We start from the raw sequence: 21,707 nt of genomic DNA, 5'->3' as shown, positions 1-21,707 counted from the left end.
TCAGGTGCATACTCTCTTTCGTCAGATTCTATCATACGATTGATTATTCATATCAATAGAATATTCACATACATACAAATTAGTCATTTGAAACAAGTAAAAAAATTATTGATGTTTGAATTCACACCTTAAACTATTTGAATATGAAGTTATCTGTGGTGCTGCTTGTATAGCGCAATTGCTTATTGCAACGTGAAATATTTTGCCTAAGTTCAAATCCTATCATATTTTTATATACTATTTTTTATTTTTATAACCCTTTTTTATTAAATGATATTTTAATTCTATTTTCATTTTATTTCCCTCATTCCTTATATTTTTTTTTCATAAGTCAATTATTTTCCTTTTTATTATTTTAAGTTTTGTTTATGCGCATATCAAAAAACATCTCTGCATATGTATGTATATACATTTTGCTTATAGAGTGGTGTAGTTCGTTGCGTAAATTGACAGCTGTGGTGACATTTTATTTTCGAACTTGCGCGTTTTCGATGTTCCTTCTTAGCAATTAACATTTTAGTACTGCTAACATTTGCTCCTTCTCTACTCATTTACATTCTCTGATTTAACGTCATTCATACATATTTATCCCAATTCGACCAATAGCGTGTGAGCAAACACATAAGTATGCTTTCGGAGATGTTAAATGTAGAAGCTGTATTCAATGAAAACTTGAAGTCGTTTTAATTGAAGGTGAAAAGGTTGAATCTTAAACTACTCTATAACGGGTATTTATTCGTAGAGTTAATTATCTACAAAAACTGAAGCGTATTGTCAGAGGATGTACAATATTTCCATGTAAATTCAGGGAACTATATTTGTTACGTTTTTTCTAAATTTGAACGTTTTTTTTACACAACATATACAATAGTATTGTTTAAATTATTGCCCATCTGAAGATATAACATTTCTCCATCCCAAAAGAACTGCGCCCGCTTGATGGCAAAAAATCAATCAAAGCAATGTTCTGATGTGAACCGTATTCCAATGAGGGCGTTCTGCTTCGAACGGAACAAATGGTAGTCAGAAGGGACAAGGTCTGGTTTATAAGATGAGTGGGGCAAAATTTCCAGCCGATAGTTTTTAACCGGTCTTTAAACATGAGGAAAATTATTTGCTCGTGTCTAGTTCTAAATTCCAGACATTTTTCGGTAATCCCAATCGGTTTAAGCCGATTTTAGAAGCTTTTAGCACAGCACGCCCTTCAGATCCCACCGAACACAGAGCATACCTTGGCGTCATGAATATGAGGTTTTGCCGTTGATTCAGCTGATTGGCCAGGTTTCATATATGATTTTTTGCGCTTACGGTTGTCTAATAGATCCAGTTATAATCCGATGCAAAGACAACTTCTTTTTGTAGCGTTTATGCAGCATTTCCGACATACCAAATCATTGTTTAATGTTTCTTGGTTTTAATTCATATGACACCCAATTTGCTTGCTTTTGTATGTATCCGATTCGTTCATTTTGGCAACAATCTTCATCGAATGTTTGGGTCTATCATCAACGAGAAATCTCGGTATACCTACTTATGTGTCTTGATCTACATCGACGCCAAAGCAACAGGACTTACGGTGTTGAATCGAATCTTTTTAAGGACTTACTAACATAAAATCGACAGTTTCCGATTTTCATCTTTCAAAAAGGTTATGCGAATCCTTATTTCGATTTCCAGTCATACCACAAATTACGATGTTCACTGAGAAGCAAGAACGTCATTGAATAAGTTAAACCTTTGCCCTAAAAAATCTAAGCCAAAGTGAGTTGCTCTCTGAGTACGTGCTCTTGTCTTCTCAACGATTACAAGCGGGGCTTTTAATTCTCAAAGGCAGCCTGTTGTTTTGTGAATAAATTTCGATAGATCTAGTTTATGGCGCTGCTAAGTGATATACATATTTCTATCAGTAAAAATTCCTAATTCTGAAAATTGCACAACAATCCTTTCATTTTTAAATATTCTTATATATGTAAGTACAAAACGACCACATAGAAGATTTAGAAAATAATTTTGGTTTTATTTTAAAATTTCACTTAGAAAACAAAAAATCTACAAACAGATTCTAATGCGCATATGTATAAATTTAACTTAATCTTCAGATGGTATGTATGTAGTAAGAATAGTGCTTTCAATTAATTATAACTAAAATTACACGAATGTATATACATATGAATACGAGAACTTAATTAACAATTCTTTGATTATGTACATACTGGTTGAATTACCGTATGTATTTAAATTATTAATAGTATACAAATGGTAGAATATATGTTAATTAGAGTCCTTCTTAAAAAATTATGCGTACAATTTTGTCAAATTCAATTCTCTCAGCCGATAAATCCGGTATTAAAGATATCACATACGATTTATTTTCGATAGGAGACTACTAAACTTGTGGGTATCAAAATTTATGGTGACATCTTTGGTACTATTAAAAAATGAATGAAATTGAATGAATTTATTCCAGTGTATTAAAATTTACTATATTACGATCAAAGTATATGTTGAGATTTCCGAAATCTGATGTAAAATTTCCATCACACATTTACCGCTCAACCTACTGTACACACTTGTATATACTTGAGCACATAGGCTAGGCATGCAATACTAATACTTTGGTAAGCGTCGAATAAGAAAAGTTATAACTGTTACCCAACTAGCAATACAAAAGTAATTGGTAAGGAAATATATACTGTTAATCCATTTCATTTAAGATAATTTAGTTATTTTTATTCACACAGCGGCAAACAAACTAAGCGAGAGCATCATGGCTATAACAGCGATCGCAAAAGGCTTCTGCATCGTGGCACCGCCAGCCAAATTATCAACAAAAGGTATAGCGCTAGCCGGTTGTTTGTTACGACGACTTGGTTCTCTCAACGTAAGCGATGAATAGACGGTGCGATCATTAAGCGGCTGAAGCGGGCGGTAGTTGTGGGTCATTGGCGAATTGTCGTGGGTGTGAAGATGACGGAAACGTTCGATCTAAATGAAAAATAGAGGTGACAAAAAAAAAAGATAATAAAATTGTAAAAAAAAACAATAAGTTTATGTCAGTTAAGAGAGTAATTAAGAACGAAAACGTTGCTTTTTAGACTTAACGATCTAAATTAAACAATGAAGGGTCCTTCACAAGCCTTTGATAAGCTTACATATCTTTTATTATATTATTTATATAGTTGTTCATTTAGTTCGCGTCGAAGTTGAGTCTCTTTCAACCTCCGAATACTTACTAAACTAAAGTTGTAATGAAAATTGAATGGTTCTATCTAAAGAATCTATGTTATTGTGTATGAAGGAAAATATCTACAGCCGTTTACGAGGTAATGCATATCTTCCATGTTGTAATATTAAGCGCAACAAGAAAGTTGTAAGACAATAACAACTCAACTTAAATTTTTTGTAAATGTTGAGTGGTTACTGATAATACGAAGTTGTGAAATTTCAACTTCAGTGGAGTTTAGCTATAAATCGAAAAAACAAATGCACTCCGTTATGGGCTCAGCCCTCTTATAAAGATTATCTTGATTTTGATCGGTCAGTTGGAATACTTTAGTGGTCCGAATTGAAAAATTTTTTCGGCTATTGTAGCGTTGTCTTGGATAATAATTTGTGCCAAATTCCGTGAAGATATCTTGGTAAATCCAAAAGTTTTTCATATATATTCTATAGTGATCAGATGGATATCTCAGAATGTAAGAGACTAGTTCGCGTATATACAGACAGACTGACAGACATAGCTAAATCGATTTGGCTTGTCATGGTGATATTTTGCGCCTAGATTTGGTTATACCTATACTTATACTTTACGAGCTTTCCGACGTTTCCTTCTGGGTGCTTTTAACTTTGTGGCGAACTTAATATACTCCCTTCAGTTTACACAAATCGAAACTAAATTTTTCCATCCCTTGAATGGTTTTTTGAGTTTTTGTTAAATCCGTCGTTATTCGTCTGAAGTTTCAGGCATACGTATTTCACAATCGATACTTTGATTGAATGAGGGAGTGTGTACTTTGTTGAACGATTGTTGTGGATATAAATGATTTAAGTTTAAGCTTTCAAGGTTTTCCCGAGCTTTCATTGACCTCGTATAATTAATAAGAACTAATATTTATTTAAAGTGGTATGACTTTCTGGTATTTATAGTCGAGTAAATTTATCTTATATTAAAATTGCTAACCTAAAATTTTTTTTTTATGAATTGACTACTTTAAAGCATAAGCAGGAATAAAAGACAGTGCTGTGAAGAGAAACTTTTTGACATATAATGCTAAGTTCCATTTAACACTACAAATACTGAAAGCCATGAGATTCTAACCTGATTTGCTGAGATGTATACCGGCTCTTTAAAATCAATCCAGGTCACATCCTCACTACAAGGAGGCGTAGTCAACGATCCTATATAAGTATAATAATCGTCAATTTCAATGTTACTGAAATCCCAAAGAATTGGTGGATTACGGAACTTGGCCACCGTGTCAGGCTTGACTACATGTTCTAACAGCTCTGTGAACTCATCATATTCTTGATTATCTTTTCTTGTTATCTAAAAAATTTATTAAATATGAAAATAAAGCATTAATATAAAACTGAAAATGGTGAATAAATGAATGGTGAACCTTATAGAAATACGCCAAAACAGTCACACCATTACTTTTCGCCGCCGCTTCCTCGAAGGTGGGATACTTGGTATTCCTAAAAACCATATGCAACTCAGCTGGAAAAGAGACATTGTTGATGCGATCCTCACTGCCGATTGTATCATTATCGCCCCAGTGAAAATGTAACTGTTCAAAAATAAATTCACCCACTAGTGGACCACCCGATACGGTTGGACGTTTTTTGGCGTACTCAAGACGTACGACCACTGTATGACCGTTATTTAATATTTCACCGCTAATTGGTTCCGAACCAAAATTGTCAGCACTTAGTGGTGGATAAGTTCGTCTGATCACATTGACCGAGTCAATGTTGATCGGACTTTGATGTTTGCCACTGCACGTACTGAACTGTTCACCCCAATGATCGGGTCCTATAAAGAAATTAAAAATTATTTACGATGAAAAAATTACCAACCCTAATTAAATAAGAATTTTTAGATTGGTGATATTAAAGGAAAACTTCTTTCTAATAGATATGAGTCTCTCTTCATTCTAGTTCGTTCAATAATATGAAGTATTTTCAATGAAGCGAGGATCCTCCCATTTTGCATCCTTATGTTTTTGTTAGGGACTGCTCTTAAGTGATGGTCCCTGATCGGATATAGATGTGGATCTAGGTATTCCGGTTACTTAAGCTTAAGTGGTGCCGGAGCGCCTATTTTTTTGTAAATTCTGAGGATATTTGTTTTAAACGATCCGTCTATTCTCTTCGTTAGTCTCAAATAGGTGGATCACTTAAGAGCTGAAATTATGAAAGCAGGGCAGAAGTCGAAGTACTAAATTTAAAGATATCTCTTATCTAACAGCTGAAGAGCTTTTGTTTTATAATCGTAATTAAAACTCCTTCCATATCTGGAGACAGATAAATTTAGTAAATTTACGTCTTTACTTACCCATTGCTCCATTGTAGGCGAAATTGTTTGCAAATGTCACACCAAAAACTGTAAAAAGAAGAACAAAGAGCACGAGATATGAGTATTTTTTAGTTAAATAAGAAAGTGTACGCACTCAATTTGAAATTTTATTTGCACTCATTATTGAAAGAGTGATAATTTATTACGCTTGCAGACATCCGACGACGTTTTGATTAAGTTGTTCGCGATTGAAAGCTCAATTAACCGTAAGAAGTGGTGGTTGCTAATAGCGTGCGCCACGAAAGTGCTAAATTTGGGATTCAGTGTTAAACTAAATTGTTTGCAATTGAGTTTATTTTTAGAGCACATGCTCGTCTCGCCATACATTTAATTTGTTTATTACATAAACTGAATTAAATTTGCGAAATTCTTTTCGAAAAATATCCAAAAATCTCATTGTATTTCATAGGTTGTTTACTTGCCATCTTTAAAATTAGATTTCTCATTTTTGGGTTCCAAAGTCATATTGGTACAACAAATAATAAAAAAATACGATACTACATATATTCGCGCGGTTTGCCAAGAGATGGAGTCACTTCACTATTAAGTTTTTTTCATTCATTCATGCCTGAAAAAGTGTTGTTGTGTTTTTCATTACTTTAGTATGGCAGCCGAAAATCATCATATTTTGATGGAAGTTTGTGATGAACATGCTCTAGCTGAGCGAACTTGCCAAAAGTGGTTTGAGTGATTTAAAAGTGGCGATTTTGGCTTGGAATACGAAGAACGTCCTAGGCTAATACCCGCATTATACCCATGGTGGGATCACAAGGGTGTGCTTTATTATGAGCTTCTAAAACCGGGAGAAACCATCAATAAGGAATGCTACCGACAACAACTCATCAAAATAAAGTGAGCCATTGCCAAAAAACGCCAGGATTTTGTGACTAGACACGAGCCAAAAATTTTTCATCATGACAACGCTCGGCCTTACGTTGCAAGACCAGTTAGAAACTATTTGGAAAACAGCGACTGTGAAGTTTTATCTCACGGACCTTATTGCCCAGACATACCCACTTGTTCCGGTTGATGCAGCATGCCGTCACTGAAATACGGTTGACACCAAAACAGGGTATCAAAAATTGGCTTGATTCATTCTTGGCCGTCAAGCGGGTCCAGTTATTTTGGGATGGAATGCACATATTGCCAGCAAGATGGAAAAATATTGTATATTTAAATCGGTTATACTGTTGTACTAGTTTAGAGTATAAGCTGACTTTATGACTTTTTTTTTATAATTGGAGAGGCTTAGTAGACCTGTATATAGCTTCATTTTCATCGTGTTAGAGATCGGAATCATATATCGAGTATCATGATTGGATAAGAAATTAATAGAATGTAGGATATTAAAACTTTGCCCATCGACTGGTTGAGTCATTAATATGCTTATAATTGCCCCGAATGTAAATGCTATTCATGCGAAGCCGTTCAACATTACAGTGGGCGATAGAAATATTGAGGCCATCCGTTCTACAAGTACATATTTTCACAGCTACTTGGTAGACGTGCCTCAAGATCTCTGTCCTTGTCTTATTTATTAAAATATGTTAAAGACTTGTTTTGTTATGGCACGTAGTGTTATGTCTTTCAATACGTTGTATGTTCCATATCGATAAACAAGGCTATATATTGTATCAGGGCATTTATTTCCCTTTCGTACGGCTCTGGGCACACGCCACACTTAATCATAAATTATAGAGGATACAGCGAGAAAACTTTTCAGAGGGATAAATGATTTTAATTAAAACTATCTTTGAAGCGACTTTTTAAATAGTAAAAGATAACCTCCCTAAGAATCTTGTTATGGTTTAAACGGAAACCCAATATATCAAGAAGTTTGTTAAAAACATTGATATTTACTGCCATTGGAAGATTAACGGTACCTTTGTTTAGACAGTCTGCAGCAGTCTCCAAAACTTTTCGAGGACTGCTGTATGCTGCTACAGCAACAACTAAAAGATGTAAAAGGTTTATATAAGGTTGGCCGTTATTTCCCTTCTGCTTTTTTGTCTTTTGAATTTCGCGGCATGTACAAAGCGCTACAGAGCTCGTATCTGGCAACACTATACATAACTTGAAAGGTCTTAACATAACCTACAAAACAACGCTATGCATGATTAGTTTGGATATTGCGTTCAACAGTTATAGACGTATAAACATGGAGTTCACTAACGCCGAAATTCGCGCCATTTTAAAGTTTTCCTTCGTTAAAGGCAAATCCGCTAGAGAAACTTTCCGTGAGATTAATGGTGTTTTGTGGGATGGTACTCTATCACTTCGAACCGCGGAGGAATGGTTTCGACGATTCAGAGCCGGTGAAAACGACACCATGGATAAGCCAGCCGGAGGAAGACCTGTGACGACAAATACCGATCAAATCATGGAATACATCGAGTTAGACCGGCATATGGCATCTCGTGACATCGCCCAGGAGATGGGAGTTAATCACCAAACCATTATGAACCATCTGCAGAAGGCTGGATACAAAAAAAAGTTTGATGTTTGGGTGCCGCATAATTTGACGCAAAGAAACCTTCTGGACCGAATCAACGCCTGCGATATGCTGCTGAAACTGGCGACGAAAAATGGATCACATACGACAATATCAAGCAAAAACGGTCGTGGTCGAAGGCCGGTGAATCGTCCCAAGCAGTGGGCAAGCCGGGATTGACGGCCAGGAAGGTTTTGCAGTCTGTTTGGTGGGATTGGAAGGGAATCATCCATTATGAGCTGCTCCCATATGGCCAGACGCTTAATTCTACCATCTACTGCGAACAACTGGACCGCTTGAAGCAGGCGATCGACCAGAAGCGTCCAGAATTGGCCAACAGGAAGGGTGTAGTGTTCCACCAGGACAACGCCAGACCACACACTTCGTTGATGACTCGTCAGAAGCTACGGGAGCTCGGATGGGAGGTTTTATCGCCTCCACCATATAGCCCGGACGTAGCGCCAAGTGATTACCACCTTGTCCTGTCCATGGCGAATGCCCTTGGTGGTGTGAAGTTGAACTCAAAAGAGGCTTGTGAAAAGTGGCTGTCCGAATTCTTCGCAAATAAGGAGAGGGGCTTCTACGAGGAAGGTATTACTGTACACTTTTTATAGAGCATTGAATGAAGAGCAAAAAAGCGGAAGGGAAATAACGGCCAACCAGGTGTTTTTCGCTTAATTATTACGAAAAGAATTTTGACTATTTCTGGGATCACACTTTTCATAGAAAGATTTCCAAAAATTTGGTATCTTTAGTAGCGGTCAGATCATTTAAAGAAAGCTATGACCACATCGGTCAACGATTCTAAGTCATATTTGAGATCGAGTAGTCGGTTAATGTACACACCCAATGAAAAGTCAATTCATCTTATTAAATAGAGTTAACTAACTATCCTATCTGCGTGTCGGTGTAAAAATAATTATTCTAATTACATTAACGGTACGCGCGCAGGAATTCAAACGAAAGCCAGATTTGGTAAACAAATTCTAACAGACATGCGAGGGCGTCTACGCTCATGTCATCGCCCGGCGGTGATGATTTTTCAAAAGAATAATCGTCGGCATTACATTTATAACGAAAATCAAATAACTGTACTCACACACTCACGATTTACAAATATTTGAATGTATTATGTAACTCGGAGCTGTCAACAGCAGGCGGAAGCGTTTTAAATAGAAATTGAACGTTTCGTGTAAATAGTATTATTAATAGCACGTATGATCTATTAACTCAAAATATTCGTACAGTGAGTGAAAAAAGTAGACATAAGCAGTAATTGACGCTTACATTTTAAACGTATTTTTACTAATCTTTTAAACTTTTCTAATGGAGGCATTTGAATAGATTTAAACCCGCTTGGAATCACTTAACAGAATTGACCTTATGGTGGTGGGGCTTTGAACCTAATTTAAATCGAAAATTAAAAAATAACGGGACGAAATTGTCGTGAGTTTTATATCTATTATTCTTCTTCTGGACCGTGTTATGATTTAAATAACCCAACTAAAATTAGTTGTCGCTTTTCTTACAGATATTAAGGCGATATACCAATTATACCCGAGCTGAACACAAAGGAAAACAACATTTTCACTTGTTTTTGCACAAATCTTTATTATCGCCTTTAAAATAGGCGCCTTTTGAGCCAATAAAAACAAGCCTTGACGGTGATGGTCTCAGCGTCTTCAGCAAATGATTTTTATTGACTTCAATGGATTCATGGCGCTTCCCCGAAGCAGATTTTTCAGTTACGAAAACAGAAAAAAGGCAGAGGGAGCCAAATCTAACGAATACGGTGGTTGAGCAATGACACAATCATGTTAGAACGCAGGGACGTATTATCATAGTGGCAAATCCATGAAGTTTGTGTCTACAAATTCGGTAGTTTTTCTTATTGATAGTTTGACTCTGTGAAACGAGTTCATGGTGAACCACATCAGGTAATCAAAGGGGACTGTGAGCATCCCATTGATTTTTGATCGACTTTGACGTGGTTTATTCGGTTTAAGCTCATTTTTTGAGCGCCAATCGCTATATTGTAGGAACGATTCGACATCATAATCATATATATGGTCACTAATATATATCGTCACTAATAATGATGCGTTTGATTAATGTAGGGCCCTCAAATACGTTGCCAAGCATCTCTTTTGTGACCTCTACCAGACATTGTAAATAAACAGCTGCCAAACCCTAATTGACATAAGGAAATCATACTTTACACGAATCTAAAAAAAGGTTGTACATATCTAAACAAATTTTTTTATCCATTCGGTTTGCTCACGCAGTTTAATTGGTGTAACTCGTGACAAATTTTATAACATGAAGTGACTAACTTTATACCAATAACACTAAGCTTAGCTAAGGCTTCCTCTAAGCTATTTGAAATGCCGTTAGAGATCTAAGGATGTGTTAATCTTTTGTTAAAACTTTTTATTTACAAACCGATTTATCAAACTACTCTCATCATTATAACTGAATTATTGTAGTTATGAAATCGCACGTTTAAATATAATATAAAATAGATACGCAATGTGGGAAATTTTGCACAAATACATCGGATACGGTCTTACTGATGTGAAATTTTATATTCCCGTGTCGTAAAAGAGGTTTTATTTTAGATATCCAATGCAGTTGTAAAGGTGAAGGTGCACACTTGGAATAGTACATTACAGTTTGTCAGTGAATTTTTAATTGAAATATTAATTGAATCCTGTGCTAGTGATTATTTTAATTGCAACACACCCATGCAATTAATAACTGGTATGGAAATAAGCCGGTGGTTTTGTAAAATCAGACACTCTGTCTATAAGTCAAATAACAATGGAAGCTTACGGATATTTGTTCTAAAGAGAAAACACAATTAATAGGGAAAATGTATAGTGACTTATACGTTGCAAGAATATACATATTAAGATTTTTTTATATATTTTTCCACGAGTTCCGATTATTTAATGGCACATAAATACAAATTCAATTTTTAATAATCTTAAAGTTGCCAAGGTAGGGCTGGTTCCGCACAGTGAAGTGAATTTCACACTCGATAAATTAAAATCCAATTAATAACTGTATTCTAAGAGTCATTAAAATAGAGTACTAATAATTAGAAAATTAGTATTGTTATAAACTGTAGAGTCAAACATAAAATACTGTTGAAACGTGTGGGTTTACAAAGGAGTGAAATTTTTCGACGAATCCGATAAGTACAATGGTTTAGATTGAGTGCCATACTCTCTGACGGTAGTGGTTTAGAATAGTTTTGCTGACCGTTCTTCCATTAAAGATATTCTGGGTTTAAAGACCTCCAAAGGGATAAAGGTATCTAAGATCATTTGAAGTACTAAGTATTCAAATTCACATATTTCCGGAAAGAAACATTTCCATCCTTTTTTGAAAAGTGGAAGTCGCAAGTAAGCCCCGTTCGAAATGTCAAGTCGAGCAAGGTCATTCTGTTTCCCTTGATAAACCCTATCACCACTTTAAAAGCTTTTGGCGATGGCGTGGGCTTACCACTCTAACGAACCAACATGAACCGCTTTCTTCATAATCTATGAATTATAATGACGTGTTTGCAGCTATACTGCTTACTCTTCAACGAGTAAATCGTTCACGCTGCTTCCTCATTGGTTAATCGACAAGATCAGACATATTATATTTTAGTGTTTTGAGAGCGATCTTTACTTTTTAACTGCCTACACAGTCGAGCGTAGCTTTGTTGGCGCGAGTCATTCTATGTTGGGCGTTCAGTGCTTCTTCAAATTTCAGTCCAGAATAGGGGAATTTTTCTAAAACTTCGAAGTTATGACTATTAAAAATAACGAAGCGACCAAGACATGGATGCATCTTTAATGGCAGGATATTTTTTCACTTGTACTCTAGATTGCAATCTACCGTAAATAAAGCGGGAGCAATTATAACGTCTCCACGCTCCAATCGGACTTAAATGAAATATTATATATATATATATACTCATATTTGTATGTATGTAAATAAGCCTATATGGAAGGCATGTCTCGTGAGAAAGATTGTTGGGTTAAGGTAAGCAATATTTGACTCGTGAAAGCATTTACCCAAAGCTCTCACACTCACTTGTGAATAAAAACAGGGGTGTGAAAGCACGAAATGTGTCTGGAAAGTGTAAACTTTAATGTTGACTTGAAGAAAAAAAAATGTGAACCAATTTACATACATATATAATGTATAATTGTAGGAAATCATTTACTGATAATTGTAAAAAATGATGAGTTCCATGTCAGGCGCCATCCAGAGTCGAAATATTCATCGCCGTTTCAGTGATCGGAATTAACAACAAGTGCGAGGCTAGTTCCCATTTATGGCATGTTGTCAGCTCTAAATTATATTCGCATTCAAATAAAATGTGCATGATCATTGTAGATCAGTAATTTATTCGTTATAAGTATATACATTATTAATACTAATAAAAAATATTAAAATTTTCTATTCATTAAATTGTGTAATTAATTAATTACATATAATGATGAATAATTTCATTCATAAACATAGATAATTAATAAATTTAGTTAGTTTCTTTTATTTATCCAATTACGAGTGTGATCCAGAGAAAATACTCATATTCAGCTTTTAATGAATAAACCCCACACTATGGTTTATTCTGTGGTCAAATAGACAGAAAAAGTGTAAGGAATCAATAAAAAATATTATTAGATAGTCATTTCCTTCGGTCTGACGCGAGACAATTCCGACTGTCATGCTACCCAGTCAGGATGACGGTCTTATGTTTTGAGTGACCTAGTATAATGCGTGTGTTCGTTTAGCGTATACGCCAAATAGATGGCAGGCGGTCAAAGTTATATAAATACCGAAACCCGAAAAAGAAAACTACTCCTTGTCAAAGTCCTACGGATCGATCAGTTTAACAACCTTCCTACTAAAAAAAGTGAAAAGGATCTGCGCCGATCTTATCAAAAGACAAATCCAACCCAACGCAACAGGCAGAACGCGTATGTCAAACGAAAATCGATTGATACCGCCCGACATAAAGTAGTTGGGACAATCGAAAGTTCCTTTGAAAAACGAGAATTCGCCCTAGCGGAATTCATTGACGTGGAAGGTGCATTCAACAACTCTAGTACGGCTGCACTGATATATGCTATCGCTTCTATTGACATTAATCAGAATCTGCTGGCCTGGTTAAGTCATGTGCTAAGCAATAGACAAGCCATAAACGATGAATAGGGTATACAAATCGCTTACCAGATCACTTGGATCAATGAATTAGAAATTCTATTCGACAGGGGGAACTTTAAGGTCGTCTGCTACGTGGACATACCAACTGCATACCACATGGTTATTTTGGGCTAGGGTTGATGGTGTACAGACAAAAAAATTTAAACCTTTAGACAAAAGGAGTCAGCACAGGGCACCTACCATTAAGATTCCACCTTTAGAAAATTGGATTCGGCGGAATGTAGAGCATGCGTGGATCTGGGGCTCTTGCGTCTCTCTTTTCAACTAACCAACCAACTTTTTGCAACCGTGGGTCATTTTATAGACAATGAAGATTAATAATTTTTTGTTTACAACCACGGTGAAGGCCGCACTCGCTCCTCAAACTTTTGAAATATTTATTGCAATATGGACATATCTCCGATTTCCAATTTTCCAAAAATCACCATTTTTTAATTTTCGAAAATTGTGTAATTTTTTCATGCATAAATACCTAATTAGCTCTACATTAGCAATCGAGGTAGCAGATTACATTATTTTCGCTTTTGTATGCTTCTATTTCGTGTGGCAGAACATTAAATACTTTTTTTCCATAAATTGACTGCGTCATAACTGGCTACATACATAAATAAGTAGATTCATCAAATAGCATGTAAATATGGTATATCGGCTCGTATGAGTGTGTTAATAAGTATGCGCTTTTTGCTGTTGATTTCTACTTAAGTGCGAAAATCAACAAATTCAAACTAAATGCCACCACATACATACATATTTATGTTTATATGTATATATTTAAATGTAACAATAGTTGATTGTTATGCCGCTGATTAATAAACGTTTGTCAGCGGAATGCAAAGCGGATGTGTAGCGTCATCGAAGAATTTTTTCTGCTTTGGGATTATTTTTGAAGTGGGAATATTGACAGCTTTGTGCTTCTGACATTTTTATAGAAATATAAACAAATGTATGTGTGTATGCATGTCGGCGTAATTATTTAGGCATTTGAAAATATGTAAAACGGTTGACGACTACCGCTATTTGTAATTTGTTCTGTACAACTATAATTGCTAGGGAATTTTCATGTTTTTGTATCGTTGCAAGTAACGATTAAATATATTTTACAAAGCTTCTATTAATTAATGCTGTTCGTTTCGTTTACGGTCCTCTGGTGAATTAACTAGTGAAAGTTCTGAGTAATGACCAATCAAAACTTATGTATGTAGGTGTAAGCTCTCATCACAGTAATCAAAATATCAAATGTTTATACGACTTTACAGTATTAGGTTAGAATTCTTTATATACAATACATACATATGTATGTATATTACTTGAAAGAATAGGCTACGAGGACGGCCTGATAAGTAGTTAGCATCATCGCTGGTACATTCTTTTGAACAGCAAAACCAAGAGTTTCTGCGTTGTTTCGTAACCATTAACGAAACATGGATCTACTGTTACATACCATGGACTAGTCATATAATATTAGAATAGTCCAAACAGTGGACTTCACCCAGGAAACCTATCTATTGCTACATACCATAGATGAGGGAACAGTCGAAACGACGGACTTCACCCGCGGAACCTGCTTCGAAGAAGGTGAAGACTCAGCCGGAAAGGCTATGGCCACCGTTTTCTGAGATCCACAAGGTATTCACTACACTAACAACCAAAAGAAGGGTAAGACGGTCAGGGTGTTCTACCATGTCGGAAATTTTGAGTCAAATGCCTTGAGCCTGAGGTCTGCAAACTTGCAGAAAATGTACTTCTTAAGACATGAATCATTATTATTTTAAAATTTTAGTTTCTCTCTTGTATCTATAGATTCTTTTGTGGTTAATATAGCTGATCTACTGACGAAGATGTACTTACTCTTGATGTGAACGAATCTTTATTATGATCTCATTATACTTGTAATGTAAGTGGTCTTGTAGCTTTCTCCAAACTGGCGATGGAAAGATTTTGAAAGTTATATCTTAGAAGTCTTAATCAATAATGCAAATATATACCTATATATATATTACTGTCAGTTCTTAATAAAATATTTTTTTTTCACTTTTTAGTTTAATGTGCTTTAAAGCATGTTTTTTTGATTTTTTAAACCATATTGATTATTTAGCCACATGTGATGTTTCCACTGTCTTTAAGGCTGTGTTTGAGTAAATTTGTTATTCAAATGACAGCATTTAAGTTGATGCACTTAACTGAATAGTTTTATGGCCTTCTTTTCGTGTACAAGATTTCAAAGTCATATCTCAAAAACTGAGAGACTAGTTCGCGTATTTACAGACAGACGGACAGACGGATTTGGCTAAATCTACTCGCGCTAATGATCTGACGTTTAAGTTTGAGTGTTACAAACTTCGTGGCAAACTTTATATACACTAAACTTATACTACGCCAAGACAAGACAAGATATTTGCCTTCGTGTAAAAAAACAATTCTTTTGGATCCGATCGAAATCTTAGCCATAAAACAATTTCGAAAATCATATCTCGATCTGTGCAACTACTAAACAAATTTACATAACATAAGCAAATTGGCAATTTTTTTTTTGGTTGAAAGACACCTTAATCTGCAACACATAAATGTTAAAAAAAAAAAACTAAATTAAGTCTCTAAACAGTGAAATCGCTTGACTATCGCAGTGCCGGGCGACTCATGCGAAACAGTTTAACTCCGAACAATGCGCTTTATTTGCTAGTTTCGGGCATACTCATACTCAAAGCACGTTAACATTCCTGACCACAACAACGACTGTTGTTGTTCAACACGCAACCCAGAGCCGCCAAAGACCGATCCATTGCCCGTAGTAACCTTTTGCTATCGTTGTCTTTTATTACTTGCTTTTATCTCTTGCTATTGCTCTTGTTGTTTTTGTATGTTTCGTGTATCTAATTGCGAAATTCGCGCTAACTGCAAATCGTAGATTGACCAACCGTCTGGATGACTGCATCCTGATGGCCAGAAAGACACTGGTGACCAGTTTTGTCACAATCAAAGTGGATTATTTGACAATCAAACAAACTCGCATACATACATATACTTGTAGACATGTGTACTCACACTTATAAACACTCTTTCCAATGGCAAAGGCTGAAAATTGGTAAATGGTAACATTGCCATCAATGTGCCTGTGACAACGACGGCATACATATCTGCCATCGTGTTAATTGGTGTCATGCAGCGAATGCTGAAACATATTTCTTTCCTCAGCTACGAGTTGCAGGTTTGTGCGTTGTTCCGCTTTTCGTTTGAGCTGCTCCATTGGTTGGTGGCCAGTGGCGTCGGTTAGTGCTTACATAGATTATATATATTTATATGCATACATACCTGCATACATATTTTACGAGTAAATATATACATAAATGTACATATACATATGTAATGTAACGATATGTGGCATGAAAATATTGCATCTTCAATTTAATAGTCTTCTGAACAGGGTATATTAAGTTTGCTATGAAAGGAGGAAACACCGGATCAGCATGACGAGCTGAGTCTGTATATACGGGAGCGATACCTTTAGTTTTTGCGATATCGATCTGAAATTTCGCACACGTTCTTTTTTCCCAAGAAGCTACTCATTTGATGACCGATCAAAACCAAGATGATGATGATGATGACCCTTTTATATCATTTTATTCAATATATGTTATGAAATGCACCTTTGTAGCGCATTATAGCTTAGGTGCAGTAGAAGCTAACGGTTAATCTCAAATTTAAATAAAATTTTGTACGATTTATGGGTTATAATAACATTCCTATGCGATATAGACTACATCTAAAGTGGTATGCCATTAGAAAAAACTTAATTTCCAATAAGTTAAAAAAAAATGTGTTACTTTGTGACATTAAAAAAAGACGTAAAGGAGATATGCGAAGTATGAAAAGAAGTTGTAAAAAGGCATTTATATAATGCTACTTAACATAGAATACGCTAAGCTTTTCTCCGTACTTAATTAGTAATCAGCTGAGCGAAAAAATTCACATCCACATAATCCGCATAGTTGTACAATACTATATAAGATCACATTTAAAGCAACATTCACCCTGATCAATAGCCTAAAGTGTTTATAACCAAATCCTTACGATCCCAATAGAGATATGTGCTTTGCAGTTAGACCTTGCAGAAACATTTTCGTTGCACGCCCTTGATTACAAAATCTTCACATCGAGTTCCAGCCCGCAGTCCATTACTGAGTTGCTTTACGCACCAGCCAAAAAAAAGTTAAATTTTTAACTCAATTAGTCGTGAAATATTCCGTTAGAATGTAGCGCTTGATCCACATTCATTTTGTAACAAGATAAGAAACGAATGCATTCTGTGATCTTACATGACCTTAAATATAATTATTAACGAAAGGATTACGAATTACTACATCTTTCTCTCTCCCAGATTGTGTAATTATAAAATTCTTATACGGAGAAAAACAATTATTGACAGAAAATCTCTGAGATGTAATGTTGACGAAAGGTCAAGATATCACAAACTGTTCTCTACAAAAATGTTAAACAATTGACTAAAGGTTTCTTAAAATGTTGCTCAATATTGGTTCGCTAACATTATTACGATCACCACAATACGACTGTTTGTACAAATTGAGTGCAATTAACAGTTGGTGTCTAGTAATTTTCTGCAAAGAAAATTAGTTCGTCTCGCTCGGATTAAGAGCTATTTCAAAACCCAAAATTTTCTGTAGTCGATTTCGCCTATTTTTACCAGGTATAATTGATATGATATTATGATAATATTATATACCGAATTTGGTTGAAATTGGTCGAGTAGGTCCGGAGATATGTGATTTCTCCTAAAGGTGAGCGGTGTTACGCCTATCGTCCAATTTTAAAACCGTCTCCTTAACCCAATAAGTTTTAAGAGCTTTATTATTTGGAAAGTTTATACCTCTTGAGGACAAAGTAACAATTGGTGTCTAGTAGTTACATGCAAAGAAAGAAATTGTTTTTTTTCCCTCGAAATAACAGCTACAAGTATTTCATAACACTACATTTTCGGTTGACAAGATTTCGGCAACAATTATATACCTATATGGTACATATGTTTATATATCAACTAGTATATGTTTATATATTAACCAAAGATCTTTCACATAATAACTCATAATATCATTTTTTGGATACTGTGTGAAAAATATTCATTACATTTTTGGAAGCGATCATATTGATAGATCATTTATAACACGAAGACACCTAAATGAAGGGTAAGCGAGTACTATTAACAAACGTTAAATAAACGAAATGCAAAAACTTACTCATTTGATACTTTTTTAATGTAAAGAGATAAAGTAAGTCGAAAACGCTAGACTAAATGTATCAAATCAAGTTGGTTACCCGAAATCAAATAAACATACACACATATGGATGTATATGTAGTTGATAAATGAAAACTAAAGTGGATAAAATCTATTGCTACTATAGTTTAAATGCCAATAACGCAATCGCATTCATTTATGTTGATATAGTGGTCCTTGATACGAAATGATTACATATTATAATAACGGTGCTTTTAAAGCAACGGTCAAGTGTGTCAACATTTAAGAAAAAAAAGAAGAATAAGCGTTATTCTTCGGTTGCACTGAAGCTATACTATTTTTCATAGGTGCATTTTTTAAAAATATGTTTGTCTTGCTTTTGATCGACCATTCAAACAATACAAGTATATTTAAAGATTTAATCCATGGCAAATTTCGTGAAGATAATTTGTTAAATAAAATCGTTTTCCAATCAAGGACTTGATTTTGTTCGGTCAATTTGTATGTCAGCTATATCCGATATTGGCGATTCCGACATATGGGCAGCTTCTTGGGTAGGAAAGGATATTATATATATCTTATAGTATCTCCGAAATTTCCTTCTTGGTGTTACAAACTTCGTGATAAACTGTTTAGTGTATAAAAATAACCAATATTTTTGAAGAGCTCATAGTATGTATGTATATGTGTCTCTATGATGAATAGGAAGGCCGTCTAAAATGGCACTGTCTTAATTTTCAAAATGTCTCTGGAAATTACCTTCTGAGAGACAATTGTTGGTAGAATAACAATAAACAAACAATACTGTTATTAAATAAAACTTTTAATCGATCAATGTTGAAATGAAGGGTTAACAGACACTCACCCCACTCACTCTACTTTGGCGCCGACCACTTAAATGATTAATTAAGAAAATGAAAATAAGTAGATGAGACAATTAAGAATTAAAAGCATATTCGTAGTATAAGGGAAATATTAAAAAGACAATATACACACTAAGACTATCGAGTGGAACTAGACGATGGAATAATTGTTAAATTTTTTATATATTTTCTTATTAGTTGACCTGGGCGACCTTAATTACTAACAAACTTACTCAAACATTCAGCCATCGAAAACAGCTAAAAAAAATTATGTGATTACTTCAGTCAGTTAGGACTAGCGTTGAGAAAGAGCTCGGCGTAAATTTTTGGGATTACTAACCGGTGATTTCGCTGAATAGAAGAAAACAAATATCTTTCTAAAATCTTTGATTAAAGTACGCCGAACCTGCTGGCCTTCGTTGGTTTATGTGGGATGGATTATTAAGATGTACTGAGAGGCAAATGTTTCTACTTAATAATCTACTCCGGCTTTGGTCGTAAATTCGGTTGTAACTGATTTTTTACGATCTCTGAAGATTATTAAGTGAACCTCTGCAAGCGTAATTACGCAATGTGCAATTAAAAGTAACACACACACACACACATATTTATATTTTAATGATTTGATTTTCTCTCGACTTACCATTACAGCAAATTAAAGCGAGCAGCGTCGCGCCATTAAAATTACAAATCTGCATTTTTCTTAGAAAACACACAATTTTTTTTTATTAACAAAAACTGAAAGATATACGGTCACAATTTCCAGACAAGTAATTTATATAGGTAGACTTTGGCCGCTTGTTTGTTTTAATCACACCAAGTTTTGACGTCCACTCACTTACTCGAACACGAACACAAACTAGTAGTTCAGATGCCAAGATTGCAATGCGTCCGCGACGTGTCTGTTTAACCTAAAGTTGGCTTCTACCACACTTTCTTGTTCTGCGCGAAGACAATACCTAAACACAGCTGTGAATATTTAAAAATAACTGTCAAGTATACATACGTACGGACATACACAAAAATAGGGCAGTGTCCGGGCAGGCAAACAGACGCTGACTTCAAAGTCTAGCGCTGCGTGAAAGCTTAGGAGATCAGTCCGAGCAGACGACAAACAGGCATACAGCAACGGTTGAACGGACGGACGTACGTCGGATTTACAGGTAAGCACTGCGTTTAAAACCGACACCGACTGTGCAACTGAATTGCGACAGATTTTTATGTAAATTTTTTTTCTCACACAGCAACAACAATAGAAGACTTGTCTACAAGGGCTATTGAAAAATATTCCGGTCTGTTAGACTCCTTTAACGTTAATGAATGGCGAATCGGCTAAACATTTTTTGAAGTTTAGGTTTTTCAATTTTGCGTTTAAGTTTTGTAAATATGTTTTATAGTGTTTGCCTGCTGTCGCCACTGCTATTTTGCTGTCTATAAATGCCGTTATTTGGATTTGCTATTATGGGAGCGCTCACAATTGGAGAATTATTATTGTATTATTGACTCTGTCTGTTTGCCTGACACTGATTGATCCAAACAACAACAATAAACGTCAACAAAATTCAGCGCGGCTTAAATCATTAAGTTAATAGGAAGATTTCACACAATTTTCCATTAGTTAAAGGAATTTTTACGTTTACTGATTTTAAAATTTAATTTATTTTTGAATATATGTACATAATGTGCGAAAAATTTCAATTTGTTATACTTGTATATTATTAGATTTTTTTGATAACATTTTTGTTATTCGAGTTGGGAAAATATTTTTAAATCACAAACAGCTATAATTAAGCCGAGTCCAAATTATTGCGCAAACTTTTGTTCACTTATGCCTCGCCATTTAACAATTTCTCTTCGCTTACAATTCGAAATCAAGTATGTTGAAATTTGAAAAATTTCTTTTTTTCGCCTAATTTGAACTTTATGTGCAACAAAATGTTTTATTGCCCAAGCTAACCGTTGTAGCTGGCCACGAACTGTTCGCTAAGACGCGCGCTTCAATAGTGAACTGAAATGGTTCAGCGCGCGACCAGCTTGAGTTAGCGTAAGCTGGTGAACAAAATAGCACTCTAACACACAAGCACACCAGCGCACCAGCAAAGGCATTCAAAATCTAAAAAAAAAATTAACAATAACAATAAAAAGCGAAAGCATAACAACAACAACATGTCGACAATAGTACTGAGGCAAAGCATAGCGAGCCATAAGTCTGCTGGGGCGTTTAGGCGTTGATGAACTTGTGAAACTGATGGTTTATCGATGGCGATGCCCGATGTTGCATACAAACATATGTAGATTTTCAT

At 35.1% G+C, this 21,707-nt stretch overlaps 1 protein-coding gene across 6 annotated transcripts; it reads right to left on the bottom strand.

The window, feature by feature from the left end:
• Positions 1 to 1,991: 1,991 nt before the first annotated feature.
• Positions 1,992 to 21,420, bottom strand: LOC118679699 (carbonic anhydrase). 6 transcript variants are annotated; one of them, XR_004976436.2, is made up of 7 exons: positions 21,267 to 21,420; positions 20,048 to 20,373; positions 5,555 to 5,602; positions 4,620 to 5,032; positions 4,319 to 4,546; positions 2,491 to 2,985; positions 1,992 to 2,428 (listed from the first exon to the last, which is right to left on the bottom strand). XR_004976436.2 is itself a non-coding variant. In XM_036362375.2 (6 exons), the coding sequence occupies exons 2-6, from the start codon at positions 20,100 to 20,102 to the stop codon at positions 2,734 to 2,736; spliced, it is 996 nt and encodes a 331-aa protein (XP_036218268.2). In that variant the 5' UTR covers positions 20,103 to 20,373; positions 21,267 to 21,420; the 3' UTR covers positions 1,992 to 2,733. The 6 variants fall into 6 exon arrangements, 5 of the variants coding, with proteins under 5 accessions (XP_036218268.2, XP_069967142.1, XP_036218274.2 ...); XM_036362375.2 differs by having other exon boundaries at positions 1,992 to 2,985; XM_070111041.1 differs by having other exon boundaries at positions 1,992 to 2,985; positions 21,237 to 21,415.
• Between the last annotated feature and the right edge of the window lie 287 nt (positions 21,421 to 21,707).

This window comes from Bactrocera oleae, chromosome 6 (assembly GCF_042242935.1).
Source record: "Bactrocera oleae isolate idBacOlea1 chromosome 6, idBacOlea1, whole genome shotgun sequence".
In the NCBI taxonomy this organism is placed as follows: Eukaryota; Metazoa; Arthropoda; class Insecta; order Diptera; family Tephritidae; genus Bactrocera; species Bactrocera oleae.
This window is presented reverse-complemented; position numbering and strand designations above follow the sequence as displayed.

Bases quoted from the DNA above. Each gene is read 5' to 3' on its own strand.
- LOC118679699 (XM_036362375.2), bottom strand. From the start codon at position 20,102: ATGCAGATTTGTAATTTTAATGGCGCGACGCTGCTCGCTTTAATTTGC. The intron at 5,603-20,047 runs GTAAGTCGAGAG...TTCTTTTTACAG, and splicing joins CGCTTTAATTTGCTGTAATG to TTTTTGGTGTGACATTTGCA. The intron at 4,547-4,619 runs GTTCACCATTCA...TAAATTTTTTAG, and splicing joins TTTTGGCGTATTTCTATAAG to ATAACAAGAAAAGATAATCA.